This window comes from Lycium ferocissimum, chromosome 7 (assembly GCF_029784015.1).
Source record: "Lycium ferocissimum isolate CSIRO_LF1 chromosome 7, AGI_CSIRO_Lferr_CH_V1, whole genome shotgun sequence".
Classification (NCBI taxonomy): domain Eukaryota; kingdom Viridiplantae; phylum Streptophyta; class Magnoliopsida; order Solanales; family Solanaceae; genus Lycium; species Lycium ferocissimum.
Genome location: NC_081348.1, coordinates 26,222,328 through 26,241,923, shown reverse-complemented (window position 1 = coordinate 26,241,923; position 19,596 = coordinate 26,222,328). Strand labels below are relative to the sequence as shown.

Here is a 19,596-nt window from a genome sequence, read left to right as displayed (position 1 = left end):
AAGAAAGAAGATATCGAAGTGTAATATGATAAATACTTATCCGCATTGGGTGTTTCCACCAAATCAATTTAATTTTTCATAGCTAAGTGATTTAATTAAGTGAACCTATACACTAACTAATCATGGTTAAGTGATAGTTATATATACTCTAACACATGTCATGCATCTATTTAGTTTGATGTAAATATCCACTGCGAATAAATTTTTACCATGTAATGTATATACGCTTCATCACGATCTAATTGCATGTGGCCAAAATAATTTTCTGATTGACCCAAAAGGTGAATATCTAGAAAAAAGAGCAAAATAAGTTTTAAAAATGTCGTGAAAGGTGAAAAACGTGCCACTTTAGGTCATAATTTTGTCTGAAAAATAAAGTTGGAACTGTGATTTTTTAAATAATATGCATTCTAATAATGAAAAAAAAAAATCTGAAAAAGGTAAGTAATATCTTATGAATAATTGTCACGCATTAACTTTTCTAAGCAAGTCATAATTCCTTTAGCACGATAATTACCTTTTTAGCTACACATGGATGCCGTTGTACGCTTTCATGTTGAGAAAAATATAGCTTTCATTAGGTAAAATTAAGTAAAAATATTCAAACTGAACAGGACTTCTTAGCTATTTGATTCTTCTACAAAATCTACTTCTCTTTGATATAAACAAATTTAAAAAAAAAAAGATCTATGTAAAACATAACATAAAATGATAAGAATTTAACTTAGACAAAAAAGGAAGTCGTTGTACTCTCATAATTGTTACATTTTGATTCATGTCGAATAGTGCCAAGAACTAGCAGTATGTGTCGTGTGGACTAATACAAGGAATTTTGAGAAAGAATTACCTCTTAAATTAAATATTCAAGACTTCCATTTTATTAAAGCTTCTTGAATTGAGATATTCCTTAATTTCTAATAATTGCACTAGTGGCGGAAAACCCCTTCTATAAGGATATCATACGATACTGCTTCCATTAAAAATTTGCACAAATGTATTTAATATTGAAAAATAATATGTATGACGTATATAATATATCGATATTGCTTGAAAATATATAAAATAAAACTTTAAAAAAATTCCATTTACAAACTAATAGTGTGTTTGGCTAAAGCTTTTGCGAAATCGAAAGTGCTTATTTTAGAAATTTGAGGTGTTTGACCGAGCTTTTAGGGACAAAAAAGTATTTTTTAAGTAGTAGTAGAAACTATTTTTTTAGAAGCTGAAAAGGTATTTTCCTCCTAGAAGTACTTTTGAAACCTTGACAAACACACATTGTTGCTCTATAATTGTAAAAGTGTTTTCTAGATTAATTATTCAAACACAAATTACTAACTATTTTTTAGAAAAATAGTTTAACAAAACACATTTTTAACATAAGCAAATTTTAAAAGTTTGACCAAACAAATTTTAAGTCAGAATAATAAGCCGATACATCTTTCACGGGATATAGTATACATTTATGTGCTATTGTAAATAAAGGAAAACATAAGTAATTCCGATCTTTTTTAGTTGTTAACTTTGTCTTTCGAACGTCCCTTAAGAAACTAACTAAATAAATAATTTGATTAAATTATTTTTTATTTGTTGATTTTAATTTAATACTATTTCTTCTTTCATATGACATTAATTTTTCTCAACATTTTTAAAATTAAAAATATGTTGGCTCGATTATTATTAGTAATCACGACGACAAAAATAACCAGAAAGAAGTTAAAGACAAGAAAACATAAATAGATTGAGGAGATTCAATAAATTATTGGATCCCCACAAATCTCTCCCACCATCCAAAATGGGTAAAAATCAATAACCTTTCATAATTAACCCAAAACTTTCGTCCATTGCATCACCAACAAACCACTCCCTATTTACTCACACTTCCAAAAACACCCAAACCTTAATGATTTTTCCCCAAATCAAGTAACTCCCCTCATTAAAATCTGGTTTAAAGTAAATAACTTTATGAAATAAACTTACTTTTATGAAAATAAGGCCTTAACCTCATCGCCTCTATTTTTTATTTCAGCCAATCAATGCAATAACCACCCACCTCTCTCCTCCCATCTCCACAATAAGACAAAAACCAACTCTTCCCAAAAAGAGTATAATTATACTTTACTTACCAATTTGGCAACAAGCATTATTTGTCAGCTTTTGCACTGTTATGATAATTAGGGTTCTTTTAGCTTTTAACTCAAAGTTTTTATACTGAAGGTTAATCCTTTTCATTAATTACAGTCTTGTTTGACTATGTCCTTGATCTACCAACCCCACCACCCCCCAAAACTCAACCTCTCAGCTATTAGTCCACCTCCAATCTTCATTATTCCTTTTTTAAATTGTTCAAACCACATTCTTCTCCCTCCTCAAATATAGTCCACACATACACACTCTCTCTCTTTCAATCACCCATATCTTAATCATTCATCAATCTTTTCTTCTAAAACCAAATGCAAAAAAAACCCACAAAATTAAGAAAAGAAAAAAAAAGATTTTTTTTTTTTACTAGTAGCATTTTGTTCCAACAACAACCAGTCCCTCCAAGAAACCAGAAGATTCCCATAAATATAGCGCTAAAGTTCCAATACCCTCATCATCACCACCTTCCTAGCCACCCCTTTTTCTTTCTTATCTCCATTTCCACTATCCTTCATTACAAGCCAACAACAACCAAAAAAAGAGTCTTTTTTCAAACCCTAACCCTAAGCATTTTCCAAGAAAATCCAAAAGAGAATTTGGTGATTTAATTTCCTTTGAAAAAACAAGAAATACCCAAAGTGGGTATTGCTCAAATCATCAAGATTTGGCAAGTTTTAATGTCCCAAATGAAGCACATTGACAATATCCCATCAACCCCAGGAAAATTCAAGATGGAAAAATCACCTTACAATAGGCTAAGGATGCATTTTTCCTTAGCCAAGCTCACATTTTGGTCATTTGTTTTCTTGGGTTTGATCTTTGTATTCTTTTACAGATCACCAGTTTCATCATCATCCCCTGTTTCTTCAGATCTTTCAAGAAGATCTCTTAGAACAAGCTCTTATGGTGGTCCAGCTTGGGAAAAAAGGATTAAATCTTCAGCTAAAGTAAGGTCACGTAATGGTATTTCTGTATTGGTTACTGGTGCTGCTGGTTTTGTAGGTACTCATGTTTCAGTTGCTCTTAAACGTCGTGGTGATGGTGTATTGGGTTTAGATAATTTCAATGATTATTATGATCCTTCGCTTAAAAGAGCGCGTCAAGCGCTCTTAGAGCGAACGGGTGTGTATGTTGTTGAGGGTGATATCAATGATGGCACCCTCTTAAAGAAACTTTTTGATATTGTTCCATTTACTCATGTAATGCATTTAGCTGCACAGGCTGGTGTACGTTATGCTATGGAAAATCCTGGTTCTTATGTGCATAGTAATATTGCTGGTCTTGTTAATGTTCTTGAAATTTGCAAAAGTGTTAATCCTCAACCTGCTATTGTATGGGCATCATCTAGTTCTGTTTATGGATTGAATACTAAGGTACCCTTTTCTGAGAGGGATAGGACAGATCAGCCTGCTAGTCTTTATGCTGCAACTAAAAAAGCAGGTGAAGAAATTGCTCATACATATAATCATATATATGGGCTTTCATTAACTGGATTGAGATTTTTCACCGTTTATGGACCGTGGGGTAGGCCAGATATGGCTTACTTCTTTTTCACTAGGGATATCTTGAAGGGAAAGTCGATTTCTATATTCGAGGCTGCTAATCATGGCACGGTAGCTAGGGATTTTACCTACATCGATGATATAGTGAAGGGTTGTTTGGCAGCATTGGATACTGCTGAGAAGAGTACTGGAAGTGGTGGGAAGAAGAAAGGCCCTGCTCAACTACGGGTGTTTAATTTAGGCAACACGTCCCCTGTGCCAGTTTCTAATCTTGTCAGCATTTTGGAGAGGTTGCTAAAGGTGAAGGCGAAGAGATTGGTGATGAAGTTGCCAAGGAATGGGGATGTGCAGTTTACCCACGCGAATATAAGTTCGGCCAAGAAGGAGCTTGGATATAAGCCTACTACAGATCTACAGACGGGATTGAAGAAATTTGTTCGATGGTACATCAATTACTATGGTAATGGAAAGAAGAGTGCCCGGTGATACATTCTTTCGATTGTGCGGTAGGACCATTCAATTCTTGTTCATTTTGATTCTATGATTGTTTTTAACACATCTGCGGTCGTTGCCTCCACTTTCTTGCTTTCTAAATCTTGATTGATGATGCCATATATGGAGCACATCAGATCCCCCTGATGATATGATGAAGTTTTGTGGTGGATGCACATTGTTTGCCTGGGCAATTTGATCTGTATCAAATGGAACCTGAAACCAACTTTTATTACTTTTGGAATGTAATTGTTGTAGTTTTATCAATTTAGAATTCATGACTGATAGACCACTGCCGATTGATGGACAGCGGATGTATCATCTTCATTAAGTTTCTAATAAGAGTAGCACACGATAGTTCCACATTTGGTTTTCTTCCTTAGATTTATTTGGTTAGGACATTTCTGAGATCATCCTTTTACATGAATGCTGAGGTTGTATATTTCTTATTTTGGCGGTTAAATAAGATTCCGTACTTTGTCATTCTGTATTTTGTGGTTTATTACTGGAAGTTGATTATTTAGACTCGTTTAGAATTAGATTATTTCCATTGTTCTTTTCCCTGTTTGTTAGTATTTCTTTACGATAAAGGTGGGCAAGGAATAAGAAGCACCATTAGAAACAGATAGTTAAGATGCCTGAAGAGAACCCCCGATACACTCCAGCTACTATAGGTTCTATTTTTCCATTCCTTTTGAGTATGCAACACCCTAGCGCTTAACTAGCAAACTAGTTAGTACAAGATCAAGGAGACAAAATTTGCCTTTCATCTCCTTCTACCTATTACATTTTAGATTCCCTTTTTGGACAATCTCCAGTAGTAACATGCAAACACTCATACCTCAAGAAATGTGCTATATCCATGAACAACTCATCCTTTCTGGAATTTAACTTTCACAATCTTTCTTATGCTGATATTGTACAGAACCTTGTTGATGGCTCATACAAATTATGTCTTGGACCTATTTTTACTCCTCTCCAATGGAAAGAGAGGAAGTAGCATCAAGCATGTCTGACTAACTTGCACCTTTATCTTCCGCTAGAAGTCATTTTATTTTACAAAAATGTCCATTCCATTGATTATTTGGATAGTTACGGCTGTCAGTCAGTTTGAAGAAGTAACCAGACTATCGAATGGCTATGAATGTGCTTCTCTTGGAGGTATTAGCTGTTTTTGAGAAATTCTGTATAGGTATTATCAACTTTACTTCTAGAAAGCTGATGCGGTAATGTAATTTGAGATCTTTTATCTGTCAAATAGAAAATGAGAATTTCCGAATTGGGAACTCGGATGTGAAAGCTTATGTGCTCATTCGTAATCCATTTACCTCCTCAAACCTGATCCTTGGAAATTCTAGTAAATAGAAGGATTCAGCTAAACTTTTGGTCCTTTCATGACGTTAGGGTTTGCATTAGAATTCATCTGCACTTTGTTTTGATCCATTTCATTTCATGAGATATCTCATGTTGAACACTAGAGTGAAAGATCTCCCCATACTTCAATCTCTTTCTAAGCATTTACAAATATTTGGGATCCTCTTGGAGCTTGTAGCAAGAGCTTTCCTTGGATTTCATGCTTCAACCCATTTTCAGACAAATCACATGCAGCATTTTTGGCATCTGTAGCAATGAAAAGTTTGTGCATCTTTCACATTGCCATCATTCTTGTCAGTTTGCAAATGCTGTCTAATTATGCAAGTTCCCGTTGAGCAGTTTGAATGTTAGGCCTAACCATTTTTAGTTTAAGTATCTCATGAAATCGCGTATATTATTTTCAGCTTGAGCAGACTAATTCAAAAATAGACAATGTATAGTTCTTGTTTCCATTCTGGAGCCACTTGTCGGATAAGTTTTGATAGTTGCAAATGGTTAACTGACAAAGCATTTGCATTGTTATCTATTTGATTGATGCAACTTGCCATTCCTAACCCTTCACCATCTTATCCCCTGGTAGTTGAATTTCCTTTTGTAATTTTTATTGGCTATTACTTCAAACCTTGATGGTCAAAAATAGTATTTGCGAATATTAAAATTGAGTATTTTAAATAGTGAAATAATATAATGTCCAAACAGTAATCATACATTCACAGATTGCGGGAGTTCAATCAGGAATTCTATTAGCACTTTCTCTTTTCCCGTCAATAAAAACAGATAAACCAGCTCGTGGGATGCTTTTGTCAGTTATTCTTGCCTTGATTGAAAGGGTTCTTTTCTTCTATCTTCTATCACAATGTTTACAAGCATTTGAACAACCTGCCAGTATTCTGAACCCTTCACCATAAATATAAACTTCCTTTCTACCCAAGATGAGCTGGACTTCATTTTTGTAGTGTAGAACTTAACTACTCAACTTCACAACATTATACGTTAGATCATGAATCCAATCACAATAACATGGTGATAAAAGGGAAATAGGATGGAGAATACCAAAGGGCACTAAACTGCTTGCTTTTTCCTCCTGGGAATGGAGGGCTCAGTGTAGCAAATGGGAGTAAGAGAAAAACTGGCGCAAAAGGGAAAGAAAAGAGTGAAAAGTGACATTCTATTCTATAATGACAAAGGTTTTCTATCTGGCCATGACTCCACTTTCTGGAAGTACTTCACTGGCACCACACCATCAATACCCTCGGTCAAGATAACTCTGTTTTCTGAGATATAAAGCTTCATCCCATCTGAAGCAATGCAACACCAACTGTGAGAAACAACGAAAAAGTAGGGTTTTCGAATTTTGATGACTTTCACACATGTATCGACTTCTGAAATACACTTTTTACTTTCTGTGATTTTGAGGTTAGTTTTTTAATCGAGAAACACTACAAAAATAAGCTTAAGACTTCACTTCGAGAAAAGAGAGTTAGAATATTGTTTCCTAATATCTCACCATAGATATTACTTACTTGAGAACCTATTATAAGTTCCAATATGTTTGATCCAACTTATACTTTAATTGGTTCCATTTTATTGGGATTGTCATAATACTTTAGAGAAACTTGACTAGAATTCGACAAATCAAAACCAATTACCTTCCAAAGCTTTTCTCACATCAAGAAAGATGAGGACATTAACATCTCGCCTCATTCCTGTTCAGCAACAAAGAATACTTTAGTCAACCAAGAATGTTGAAGTTCGGGTGAAGTGCCTAAAAGAAAGGGTTCTCTGCTGATAGAGGAAGATACTGAAGGTCAAAGATAAACAATAATCCATAAGTTTACACATGGAGATCAGAAAGCCGAATATCTAAGAAATTGCAAGAAATGATTCTTAAAAGTGCACCATGTCAGGGTTCTCCTACTCCTAGAACAACTACTGTTTTCATGCCAGAAGAAGAAAAAAATCAGAGTCGGTGGATTTATGACAGTAGCATGAAATCCAATGAATATGTAAATTGTGAAGATGGCAACAGATTCAGGCTCCTATAAGGTATCTTACCACTAATTACTTCGCCATCTGTTGGCAAGCCACATGAGAAATGAACATGTAACCTTTTCATGCGTTTGAGCCCATGCTCCAAAATTGATTCCAAATTCTTCTTGTAAGTGCCATGTACACACACTGCACATTGCCACAAATGAAAACCACAGCTTCAGAGTCAGAGATAGAAAAATTCTAAAGGTCCAGGAAGATTTTGATATAAAAATTATTCTTCAGCATTAGACGAGAAAATGATATCATTTTATATATATAACTATTAATTGAGGTCAACATCAACCATTTTTGTCTTGGTTTTACAATATTCAAAATGAGAATTTAAAAATGAATCTTGAATAATTTTGTGAACTTACATTATACATTTCTATTGAGGTCAATATCATCCAATTTGGTATTGGTATTACCGTATATAAAGCGAGAACTTGAAAATGAAACTCAGAACTTTTGTAAATATATATTACACATTGTAATTAACATTAATACTCAGATTTTAGTACTTTATCCAAAAAAGTAACTCAGGAAAAGCATGATCTTTTCAGGAAAACTGTTGACAACTTAAGATTTTGACAGATGAGTTGGGGGAGAGGAAAGATCCAAATTCACTCTATTTGTTTTTTCTTTTTTGAAACTGGTAACATGTCCAAATTCACTCTATTTTACCCAAAGGAAAGAAAATTCTTGGTAGTAGTATTTCCGTAAAATTGTTGAGTCACTAACATTATAAAGTCCTAACCAGTCCGTGTTGAACTTTGATCCAAAATTGGTCAAGAATTGACTGTCAAGTCAGTGAAAATCAGAGACGGCAGGAGTAAATTTACACTAGAAAGACACAATAATCAACAACTTGCTACAAGCATTCAGTTCAAATATGTTCCTTTTCTCAAAATTAATCCTGAAAGATACTACTTATCAATGATTTGAGGTTGACTTGAACGACGATAATCTTAAAAGAAGAAAAACCATAGAAATCAAGAGCATTGGGTAAAGAGAGGAGCAATCATATGGCGATAAATAGATATAGAGATTTCCTTGGGGGACAAACAGATATGATGTCACAGTTAAAAGAAGGTAGGCCTCTTTGCCAATTCCTGTACATTTGTATTGCTTTGTAGTGACTCTCAACAGAAAAGATCAATCCCAAAGCATCATCTGCCAACAGGACATATTTTAATAACGCCTTCCATATTTTGTTAGTAAAGTTCCCCACAATGCTTATGACGTGTTTTAGGCATTCATTGTACATAGGAGCCAAAGCTTCAATACTACATGTTACTAAGATCCTTATGAAATTGCTATAGGTTACTAAGATGTTACTGAGGACCAGTTACATGACAAAGTTCTATCATATAAGTATCACTTTCTATACTCAAGCCATGACCAAACATGTTTCCTCTTTCTTTTTTATAAGTCATTAAATGGACAAAATTATCTTACCTGGAACTTCATCAGCTGAAAGGATCGGTTTCAATAAGCTTTCAGTTTCAACTATCTGCAAAGTGGCACACAAATATTTTTCAGCTACCAATGGTACTGCTAACTTGTGAGCTGAATATCATCAATTGGATGTCTGCAATATTACTTTCATTTTTCATACAAGGACAAAATACGTATCAAATTGGTCTGCATATCATGAGCCTTTCAATGATGAAAAGATGGGAATTGGAATTTTAAAATCAAGAGTAACACACAGATGCACTGAGAATTACATCATAGTGTTTCATTGCTAATACAAATTTCTAGCAGAAAAGATGCATATTTAAATGTTTAAATGTATTTACTTTCTTTACTGCTGTCTCGTCGGTTAGGTGACAAAATAAGGGTGTAATTGCTTGCATTAAATGAAATATGCTTAGAGGTATAAAAGAAACTCCAAATGTGCTTTCAAACGTGCACGGACAGAATAAAATCCATGTTCGATCTCTCACGTTCCAGCCTTTCGTTCTCCCCCTCTTTCTCTTCTTATTTCCAATTATTTTGAGAATTACCTTCTTCATTCATCAGAATTCATCCAACTATAGTAGAAGTACCCTCTAGAGGCTCATCCACTCTGAATGCCATAACTTATAGACAGATTAATCCAACTAATTTCCATCTGAAATATCCAAGGAAATAACATTAATCCACTTTACGGAGAAAAAAGTACCTTTACTGTATGGCCTTGGTTGGCACGGATCAGAAGCTCTCCATTTTCTTCCAAAAGGCCCATTCTTTGCTTGTTATCCTTCCGTACTGCCTATAAGAAAGCAAGCAAAAATTCATCTATATGGAACAGAAATGTCAAATAAGAGAAAAAGGAGCAATCAATTCAATTGAAAGAAAGGAAGTTCATTCAATTGTGGGTTGTGACAATGAAAAGCCAGCCACTGTCAAATTTCCGTTTAGTATCAGAAGGTTCAATCTTTGTCAACTAAATTAATTCGAAAACCTTTTGCAATCCAAACAAGAAGCAAATCAGACTTTTCACCAACATACAAGAACAGAGGCAACAAATTAGAGGAGCATGAAGCTTCACATAACTAACCTCTTTGACATCATCAATTGTGTGAGACCTCAATGGGACGTTCGCAAATGTTTTCAAGTTTAACTTTAACAGATCTTGCACCTTCACATACCCATCATTCCTCATATTCAAGTTTAGCTCAGAGGCCATGTGCCGCAAAATGCGTGTCCTGAGGATAAAAAACATTACCGAATATTCGTGAGAATCATTTTATTTTAGAAAAAGTTTGGGGTTTTATAACTTTAGAAAGTTTAAGGCAAGTGACACTTGGTTCTCGACGAACTATATCTCCAAACACTTCAATACGTACATACCCCTACTACCTAGAAGCCTGGAACTAATCACTTCTAGCCTGGGTGAGGCGGGAGGGGGGACATGTTAATGTCCCATATTGGTTGAGAGAATGAGTAGTTGTCTCCTTATAGGATCTTGTACAATCCTCAGCTCATGAGCTAGCTTTTGGGATTGATTTAGAGCCAAGGTCCATTTGCTTAACATAGATACAAATGACTTGCTTTTTTGCACTAATCTACAAATTGTCTATAGACAGGGAGAAAGCCAAGCGGATTATGTGGAGCTGCACTGTACATTGCTTCTCTTTCACATGGACTGAGTTGTTCTAAATCAGAAATTGTAAGTGGTCTTTCCAGATTTCCTTTATTTGATTGTCAGCATTCAGATTCTTTATAGACAGGCTTCATGTTGTAAGTTGTACTCTGCTTTGTGAAACTCTAATGTGCTTTAGCTAGTTCTCAAGGGCTACTTGCAAAAAAAAATGTGAAAGGACTACTTGTTCTTGGTCATGAAATTAGGACTTTTTCTTCTCATCGGACTTAACAACTGTTCTTGTTCTACTTGCTTGGCTTATTTCATGTTCTAGCCTATGTAGCACAAACACTGGCACTAGTTGCCAACTCCCACATTTATTCAGGGTGACATAACACAAGAAGCGTGATATTTCCTTTTCCCTTTTTCTTTATTCTTTTAATCAACAGATCAAAGTCGTGCACATTTGCGAATCAACATTGACAAAGCGTTTGATTGAATTTGAAAACACAGAATCTCGGAGCTTAACGGTATGTAGCATCAAGGCTGATAGGATCAACACTGCTGGTACTTTAATTTTCACAGTTTGAAAAGCTTCATGTGCATGTATTTAGTCATGTGTGCAGGTCCTATGACTTTGGTGGGAGGGGGGGCCAGCTATTAAAGTAGAATCTTAAAAGCAATTTAGTACTAATGAGGTGCTTATTTCTGTAATGCTCAAATTTTACTCTGAATTGGATATCATTGTGAATACTGAAAATATAATTAAGAAAGGCAGGCATCTAAAGGAAGAACAAGCATAATGGGGTTTGGGGTTCTTATCTTCAAGGTGACATGGTGAGGTGTATAATGTAATTTGTTACGAAAGCTGAAACCAGTTTGTAAAACTAGTGTAGTGCATATACATCAAGTACAGATAGAAGCCTGCTGCTGTCATTGGGTGAGAGATTGACAATTTTGCCTCTTATTTATGAATATTTATGTTTCTTAACACTCTTCATAAAAAATCCTCTGTTTACAAAAGACCAAAAACAGAAGCAAATAAAAGATCTATCTAGTGTGCTACTGTCATCAGATTTTGGTATGTGATGAAGCCACCCAATGCCTGCACTCTGGAGAAGACATGTTTTCACTTATAAGCTAGAAATTATTTTCTAATTATTATGTTTTCATTTATTAACTCCCGCTAACCCCCAAATGAGCTATGAGCATTGTCAGTCCCAAACCAGGATAAAAAGACGAGGGTCGTGTTAGTTAAAGTGCAAAATAATCTACCTTTGAATTATTATGAATGTTTGAACAATGAAGGCCTAAAATAAAGCAAAATAGGCACACCGGATTGATAAAGCCAAAGCCAACTAATTGGGATTGATTGATTACATTTTCTTTTACTATCATGGGTCACATAAAATTGGAGAGTTGTGGCAGCATAAAAAAAGAGCTAAATGTAAACATAGAATTCATATAGTTTAACAAGTAATTTCGAATTGAGGATTGTAGTTGTTTAATAGGATTGATTAGCATAGGCAAGATAATAAATAAAGATCAAATAAGCCTGAAGGGAAAAAGGAGAAATACATACAAGAGTCTACCAAGAGCATCAATTTTATCTTTGCCACCACCGCCACGGCCCCCTGATCTTTCCTTATTATCCCTCGTGTCCAGTCCTTTTCCTCTTCCTCTACCACCGCTGCCATTGATTCAGAATCAAAAATTTCCAATTAAAGATTGAAACTTTACAGAGAAACCATAGGCAACAAAGAGGAATTTTTTTTTTTTTTTATTTACCTTGGATTGGAATGAGAAAAGGCAGAGGATGAAGAAGGTTTTCCATTGAAGAAGGGAAAGAAGAAGAGATTGTGAAGGAAGGAAAACGTACAAGTCCAAGTGTGTTTGCCATTGAAGAAGAGATGAAGGATGTGAGAAGAGGTGAAGGAAGAATTAGGAAGCGGCAACGTACAAGTCGTATACAAGTGAACATGGGTACTGAAAATTCAGAACTCCAATTGGGAACAGAGCTTTTATTCACGCGAATCCCGTAATAAACTATTTCTCATAAAAGGAAGGGAAACGATGAAGAAGAAGATAAAAGGCAGAAATTAGAGAGGCCATAACCCAGAATCTTGTTCTCTTAGTTTCCCCTCTTGTTATCCATTTTCATAGATGATTTCTTCATTCGGGAAAGGAGATGAGGCTTTACGCCTTAAGATTTAATTAAATAATGAAAGAGGGGCAAGGAAATAGGTATAGGTCGGATGGGTCGGGTTTGGTTTAATTAGGATTTATTTTTGGCTGGTTTTCATTTAAATGACATGGACCAATAAATTTTTGCCACGTGGCATCTCTGATATTTTAAAACCACCGTTAGTGAATAATGGCATGGATGAAAAAGGTAAACTTAGAATGGCAATGATATTTTCCAGCCAAACTTTCAAGAGTGGCGTAAATGATTTCGATAGTTCGATGGCATATTTGAGCCTTTTCCGAACCAGTAATAAGGTGTTCTTCCTCCTCCTGCTGACTCATTCGACTATTGCGTCAGAATATAAAGCTATAATTCATGGATGGCCGTAAATTATTTTAACTAGGCACAATGTTTAAAAAAGGAAGAAAGACTTTTGAAGCTTGTGATTTAAAATAAATCATAAATGACTGTAAATTATTTCATTAAGAGGAAGTTTTAAGTTAAATTATTTCTAAATATACAAATATATCATTTTTTTTTTAGACAGATTAAAAAAGAAAGTGTATATTTTTAGGGTGTATAGACTTAGGGGTATTTTGATGGCATCGTCTTGCTATTAGCGTTGCCTATTCGTCGGGCTTTGAGTCACCTGTATTTTGGTGGGACTTTCCAGTATGGCTCATAAGCTTTTGAAGATAATCGACTTCATCCAGTTAACTTACTTATCAGTTGAGAATTAACTTTATGTGTTTGGGAAGTAGATACGTTCTTAGTTTTGGCGTCCTCTCCGTTCTCGATTCCAGTAAATTTTCCTGCTGCACTCGCTTAACCTTATTGCTTATTATTTTGCTTATTTGATCCGTAACATAAAGGTCATATTTGACAGCTCCAGTGCTGGCAAACGGGACACCCACGCATATTATCCATGACTACTTGTAGAGGATGTCGAATGTTGGTTAAAGCTAAACTGCTAGCTCCAGTGAAACTCTGTATCAGAAACATAGTTACAATCGCAGTCGTCATTTGATTCAATTTGACCACACTCATCTCTCTATCAACTTCCTTATCTGCTTCCCTTTCTCGCCGCTGCATTCTTCACTAGCTTTGAAGATATCTATAATATCCACTCTTTTTTCTAATGGTAAAGTGGGTTGATTCATATCCGGTACAGTTTAAACGAAACATTTATCCAACCCGTTTTTAGTCGGTCGACGAATTTATCCATTTTATCAGCACCAACAGCGAGTAGACTCCAAACATTGCAGGCACCAAAGGATGTGATCCAACAGTTTATAAGACAACAAAGTTATTGCTAGAAAAAACACTGCTCCATTCAGTGGTGGAGCCAAAATTCTACCTAACATGGTTCAAAATATAAAAGCAAACACACAAGGAAGTCGAGGAGATTCAATATCTACTGTATATATATATATATAAATTTAACCATCTATAGTGCAATTTTCCTACAAAGTGGGTTCACTTGAACCCTTTTGCAACCAAGGCGCCTGCCTCCATTAAAGGGCTACTGAAGTAAATTCAAATTAGGTAGCCAATAAATTTCAAATACCAAATGCCTACACAGAGAGAATCCAAACATTGCACTAATTCGAATGATAATGATGATAATGAGCAAGTCAAACCATCCAACTGACAAGCAGCTAAACACAAGTATAACATAAGTCATCAGGGAATCAGAAGCCAATTTAAAGCAGGAAACATTCCCTTATCATCTCTCATAAAACAAAATTTGTTCCATTAAAATAACTGGGCCATACAAAAACAACTTGGTCTATAATTTTGAAGATGGAACTTGACCAAGAAACTAGTAATTCCATGACATATCTTCTCTAAGCCACAAGAGTACTGGCGGTGGTAGATTCACTGCAAGGCAAAAACTGATATCAGTATTGCAATTATCTAGATTTTGTAGAATTAAACGAAATAGGGAGGAGGAGTGCAGGGGGCAGGCTATTAAGGACAAAGTAATTTATCTGATACAACCTAAACCAACTATAACACACTCGGATCACATTGTGCACAAAAAGAAGTGCAAATAAAACATTCCACCTCATTAGTGAAAATAAAAAATCTACAGTGCAAAGTTTGGTTGATTTTGCACATCAAGCCAATGAAGTAGCTAAAGTGTAAGGAATGCATACATAACTCCTTAATTTATTTGGAAGAATACTAGTCCCCACACAGAAATAATACACCACTTCATTCCATAGACCTACATAACATGTTTGGTGGAACCGCAGAGAGTCTTCAAGCTAGAAGTGATTAAGCAAGTAAATTTCCCTAAAGACAATTATTTAACATGCCTAGACAAATAAGTAATTCAAAAATAAATTTTTAACTTGCAACTCATCTAACACATGCAAAACAAAAATGAATTGTGTTCTAGATGATTAAATCAGAAGCAGTTTATCACTAAAGTAGAATATGCAAGAATCAACTTACTATTTCCAGACTGGTGGAAGCTTCTTTGTTTTCTTGTAGTAGCGAGCAAGACGATGGATCCTGCTCTCGACAAGAATCAATCTAAACTTGGAATCCTTATCTTTCCTGTTTCGCTCAAGATGCTTCCTGATTGCCACTGCTTTCTTGATAAGGTGGTAGAGATCCTCGGGAATCTCAGGAGCAAGTCCTGATTGGGAACACCAACAGGTTAAACAAGCATTATTTTAGAAAAGTTACAAGTATCAATGAGCAGCTTAAATACATAAAAAGACAAGCAAGTACCGTGAGCTTTCAGAATTCTGAGAATCTTGCTGCCGGTGACACTCTTCACCTGAGCAATCCCATGAGAATCACGAAGAATAACACCAATTTGAGAAGGTGTCAAACCTTTTTTGGCGAACTTGCAGATGTTATCCTCAACCTGGAGCAAAATTTAGTACTGTCACTATAGAAAAACTGAATGACTGGATCACATTTCAATGGAGCATAATAGCAGGAGTAGAGCAACTCCAAACACCAATCTTGTAAACAGTGAAATAAGTGACATTTATGTGCCACTTAAAATAGGCAACTTTAGAAAAAAACAACCCACCAAAAACAAGATACCGGCCCATGGTCTATCTTTAAGGAGTCGTTTGGTTACTGGGTTGGGATAGACAAGGATATCCAATGGGATTAGCTATCCCACCTTCTATATGGGATAGCTAATCCCAGCATTTTAATACAAAATAGTTCCTCGGACTAGCTAATATTAACCAATAACCAAACGCAGGATAAAATAATCCCGCATTTTATCCCAGGATTGCTATCACTTATCCCACCAACCAAACAAGCCCTAACAGTATATGCAAAACTACAGACGTCGGACAGAAATTTAAGAATTAGAGCTTGATAAAGAAAAGAGAAAATGTAGTTAAAATCCGCCCGCACACTACTCAAGCTAAAGATGCACTAGGTATATATAGTTAGGCATTGAGGTCCAATCTGATAACAAAATCGTCATTAGAAGAAACTGGCTATTCAAAATTCTTTAAACATATACAAATCAATCAATCAACTCTCAGCTATTAGGGTTCAGCAGTCAAAAGTATACAATCTTTGTGATGTTCATGGAAAATTTAGGAATCAGACAAGGCAGCATTACATTGTTTAATTAATCATATGAAAATAAAAAAAAGGAAATATAGCTTACATCAGGAGCAGATATTTTCAACCAGCTTGGTGGAGTCCTCTTGTATGGAAGAGCAGAAGCTGAAATACCCTTACTGCACCAACCAACACAAAATAAAAGGTTTAACTAAAATGCAGTTTGAGGGGGCAAAGATAAAGATAAGGATACGAACCCTCGACTGTGCATACGACCCATCGTTACAGTTTGGGGTTGGTTGCCGCGCTCCGGTTAGCTCTGATTAGGCGAAACTCTAAAATGACAAGGTTGCTAGGGGCTTAGGGTTTTCGGTTTATATATAGCTTCTTTATTTGCACTCTGGTCCTTTCATTATTTTATATTGTATTTTGGATCTTTAGGATATTACATACTGCACCCTCATGTTAAGTACGGTCATGAGGCCGAATATAGTTTGAGTTTAAAAGAATATATATATACTAGCCATATATATATATATATGTGACGCATTTTACTTAACATATTTATTCATTTTAAGTAGCGCATTTTTTAAAGTTTGTATTATATAAATAATTTTTAAAAGTTTGTTATAATCGTTATGATGAAAGTTGTTCATCAATTGATGTGAAAAAAGAAAATTAGTAAGAAGGTGAGGGAAAATTAATATTTTGATTTTAGATTTTTTTCTTTTAAATTGTTTAATATATTATATGTATACCGACAAGTTGATATTCATCTCAATCAATTAACTATTCAGATCCAAACATAAGAACCATTGTTGTATATATTGGTTTTTTTAAAAGCAAAACTAATAAAATATTTTTATTAAATTAATTAAAAAATATGAGGAAATAAATGTATATAAATTGCACACTTTAACCAACTACTTTTTTATCCACTTAGACATTTGTCATAGTCTCTCTCCAATAGACTATTTTCAAGAATATTTATTAGAAAGGATTAATTTTATTTTGGTTTTATAAATGAACAAGTAATTTGGACACACACACATATAATATTTTTCAAGAACGCGAAAAGTCAAGAGTGAACAAGTAAAAGTGCACGGAGGAAATAAATGTGTCGGAGAATTAAAATAGAAGTGCACACGTATACACATGAGAAGAGAATAAATATTCAGTATTATAACATATATCCACGTGAGATTTATTAATTCTTAAAGAATGTGAGAAGTCAAAAGTGTACAATTTGTGAAGCTTTTGATACAAGTTTGGGCAGCTGTGTTCGTACCCCCAAGTCACTTATATATATTAGAAACATGGGAAGAAAATAAATATTCAGCAAAAACGTGAAAAGTCAAAAGTGAACAAATAAAAGTGCACAAACGAAATAAATATGTGTCGGAAAATTAAAATAGAAGTGCACACGTATATACATGAGAAGAGAATAAATATTCAGTACTATGGCATATATCCACGTGGGATTTATTAATTCTTAAAGAATGTGAAAAGTCAAAAGTGAACATATTAAAGTGCACGGACGAAATAAATTTGTGTAGGAGAATTAAAATTTGAAATGCATACGTCTATACACGAGAAGGGAATAAATATTAAGTATCATGACATATGTCTACGTGGAAATATAAAAATAGATAAAGTTACAAGAATATAAAAATCATGGGAAGAAAATAAATATTCAAAGAAAATGTGGTAAACAAAGTGTACGGAGAAAATAAATATCGGAGAATTAAAATAGAACACACGTTTATACATCTAGTGAGAATAAATAATATAATATAATAGTATTTATTAATTCTTAAAGAATGTAAAAAGTCAAAAGTGAATATATTAAAGCTCGAAATAAATTTGTGTAGGAGAATTAAAATTGAACATATATCATTGAGAAGAGAATAAATATTCACCTAGTACAATTTGTAAGTAAAAGTGCAATTTGAGGAAACTCGAGAATTAAATTTGAATGGTCTATATAAGAAAATAAATATTCATATGTCTACGCGAAATAAAAATGTGATAAAGTGTACAAGTTACATACCTCAAGTAAACAAGTATAAAAGTGCGTGGAGGCAGTTGTGTTCGTACCCCAAGAATATATATATATATGTATCGGAGAAATATTAAAATAGACATTGCACACATGTCCTTTTTTAATAATTTTTTTTTTTTTAAATATTATAGTTTTTTTTTAAAAATATTTTTTTTGCTCAAAAAATATTCAACTTACTATTGTGTGACATATATTCACATTTTTGTGGGATTTATTAATTCTTAAAGAATGTAAAAAGTCAAAAATGTGAACATATTAAAGTCCACTTACAATTTATTCACATTTTTCGTAAATAAATTTGTGTAGGAGAATTAAAATTGAACTTTCATACAATATATCTATACATGAGAAAATTATAGAATAAATATTCAAATTTGAGGATTACAAAAAGTTAAAAGTGAATAAGTAAAAGTGCACGGAGGAAACAAATGTGTCTTAGAGAATTAAATTTGAAGTGCATACGTCTATATATAATTGGAACGAAAATTTTGGAATTTTTATATTTTGTGTTATGACATATATAGATCAACACCAAATTTCGCTCCACTTGAAAATATAAAAATAGTTGGATAAAGTGTGGACACAGTTATATACCTTTCATTATGATATTTTAAACAAGACTAATAATTCATTGCGTGTATAATTTGTGAAGCTCATTGTACAATACTAGTGGCAATCGTGAGTTGTGTTCGTACCCCAACCGCACTTATATATATATATACACACACACACACACATATTAATGAGAAATATTTGCGAAACGTGACTATAGTTTTTTATTTACAAAAAATAACATTACAAACCCTATACAAAACATGTCCTTTTTAATAATTTGTGCAAGGGCAATTCGCAGGAATGCCCTTATTTTGGAGTGGTCTTTAATTTTTGCCCATTAAATTGGTGATAATTCCTTCAAATTTTTGTCCGTTAGAACATAAATGTAATTCCTTAACAAAAAAGCGGTCCGGAATACACGCGACCCAAACCTTTTTCGGGTTCCTCGTAACCAATTCCCGCGAAAGCTCAAAGTTGCATAAAAATTTAAAAAAAAAAAAAAATTCGCAAGCACTCAAAAGAAGCGCACCCGCGCAAAAAGTTTGAATGTGCAAAATTCTGCCTTGGCGAATTCTTCTTCTTCTTCTTCCTTTTCTTTTTTTTTTTTTTTTTTTGAAAATGTGGGGTTAGGATTCGAACC

At 34.2% G+C, this 19,596-nt stretch overlaps 3 protein-coding genes across 3 annotated transcripts; 1 reads left to right on the top strand and 2 right to left on the bottom strand.

Annotated features, from left to right (window-relative positions):
- The first annotated feature begins 2,355 nt into the window (after positions 1-2,355).
- On the top strand, positions 2,356-4,623 carry LOC132064062 (UDP-glucuronate 4-epimerase 3). The gene has a single exon (XM_059456925.1). The coding sequence runs from the start codon at positions 2,817-2,819 to the stop codon at positions 4,125-4,127; it is 1,311 nt and encodes a 436-aa protein (XP_059312908.1). The 5' UTR covers positions 2,356-2,816; the 3' UTR covers positions 4,128-4,623.
- Positions 4,624-6,149: 1,526 nt separating this feature from the next.
- Positions 6,150-12,589, bottom strand: LOC132064061 (uncharacterized). The gene is given in 9 exon segments (XM_059456924.1): positions 6,150-6,805; positions 7,157-7,213; positions 7,563-7,685; positions 8,997-9,051; positions 9,706-9,795; positions 10,084-10,231; positions 12,191-12,298; positions 12,397-12,433; positions 12,436-12,589. Coding segments are annotated over 9 exon segments (897 nt in total). The 3' UTR covers positions 6,150-6,680.
- Positions 12,590-14,389: 1,800 nt separating this feature from the next.
- Positions 14,390-16,717, bottom strand: LOC132064060 (small ribosomal subunit protein uS15). Its single transcript, XM_059456923.1, has 5 exons — positions 16,597-16,717; positions 16,446-16,518; positions 15,536-15,674; positions 15,254-15,440; positions 14,390-14,674 (listed from the first exon to the last, which is right to left on the bottom strand). The coding sequence occupies exons 1-5, from the start codon at positions 16,617-16,619 to the stop codon at positions 14,641-14,643; spliced, it is 456 nt and encodes a 151-aa protein (XP_059312906.1). The 5' UTR covers positions 16,620-16,717; the 3' UTR covers positions 14,390-14,640.
- Positions 16,718-19,596: the final 2,879 nt, after the last annotated feature.

Excerpts from the sequence above, each read along its gene's own strand:
- LOC132064060 (XM_059456923.1), bottom strand. The coding sequence starts at position 16,619 with ATGGGTCGTATGCACAGTCGAGG. Across the intron at positions 16,519-16,596 it reads GGTCGTATGCACAGTCGAGG|TAAGGGTATTTCAGCTTCTG; the intron begins GTTCGTATCCTT and ends TGGTTGGTGCAG. Across the intron at positions 14,675-15,253 it reads CTTCCACCAGTCTGGAAATA|TGAATCTACCACCGCCAGTA; the intron begins GTAAGTTGATTC and ends TTTGCCTTGCAG.
- LOC132064062 (XM_059456925.1), top strand. The coding sequence starts at position 2,817 with ATGTCCCAAATGAAGCACATTGACAATATCCCATCAACCCCAGGAAAA.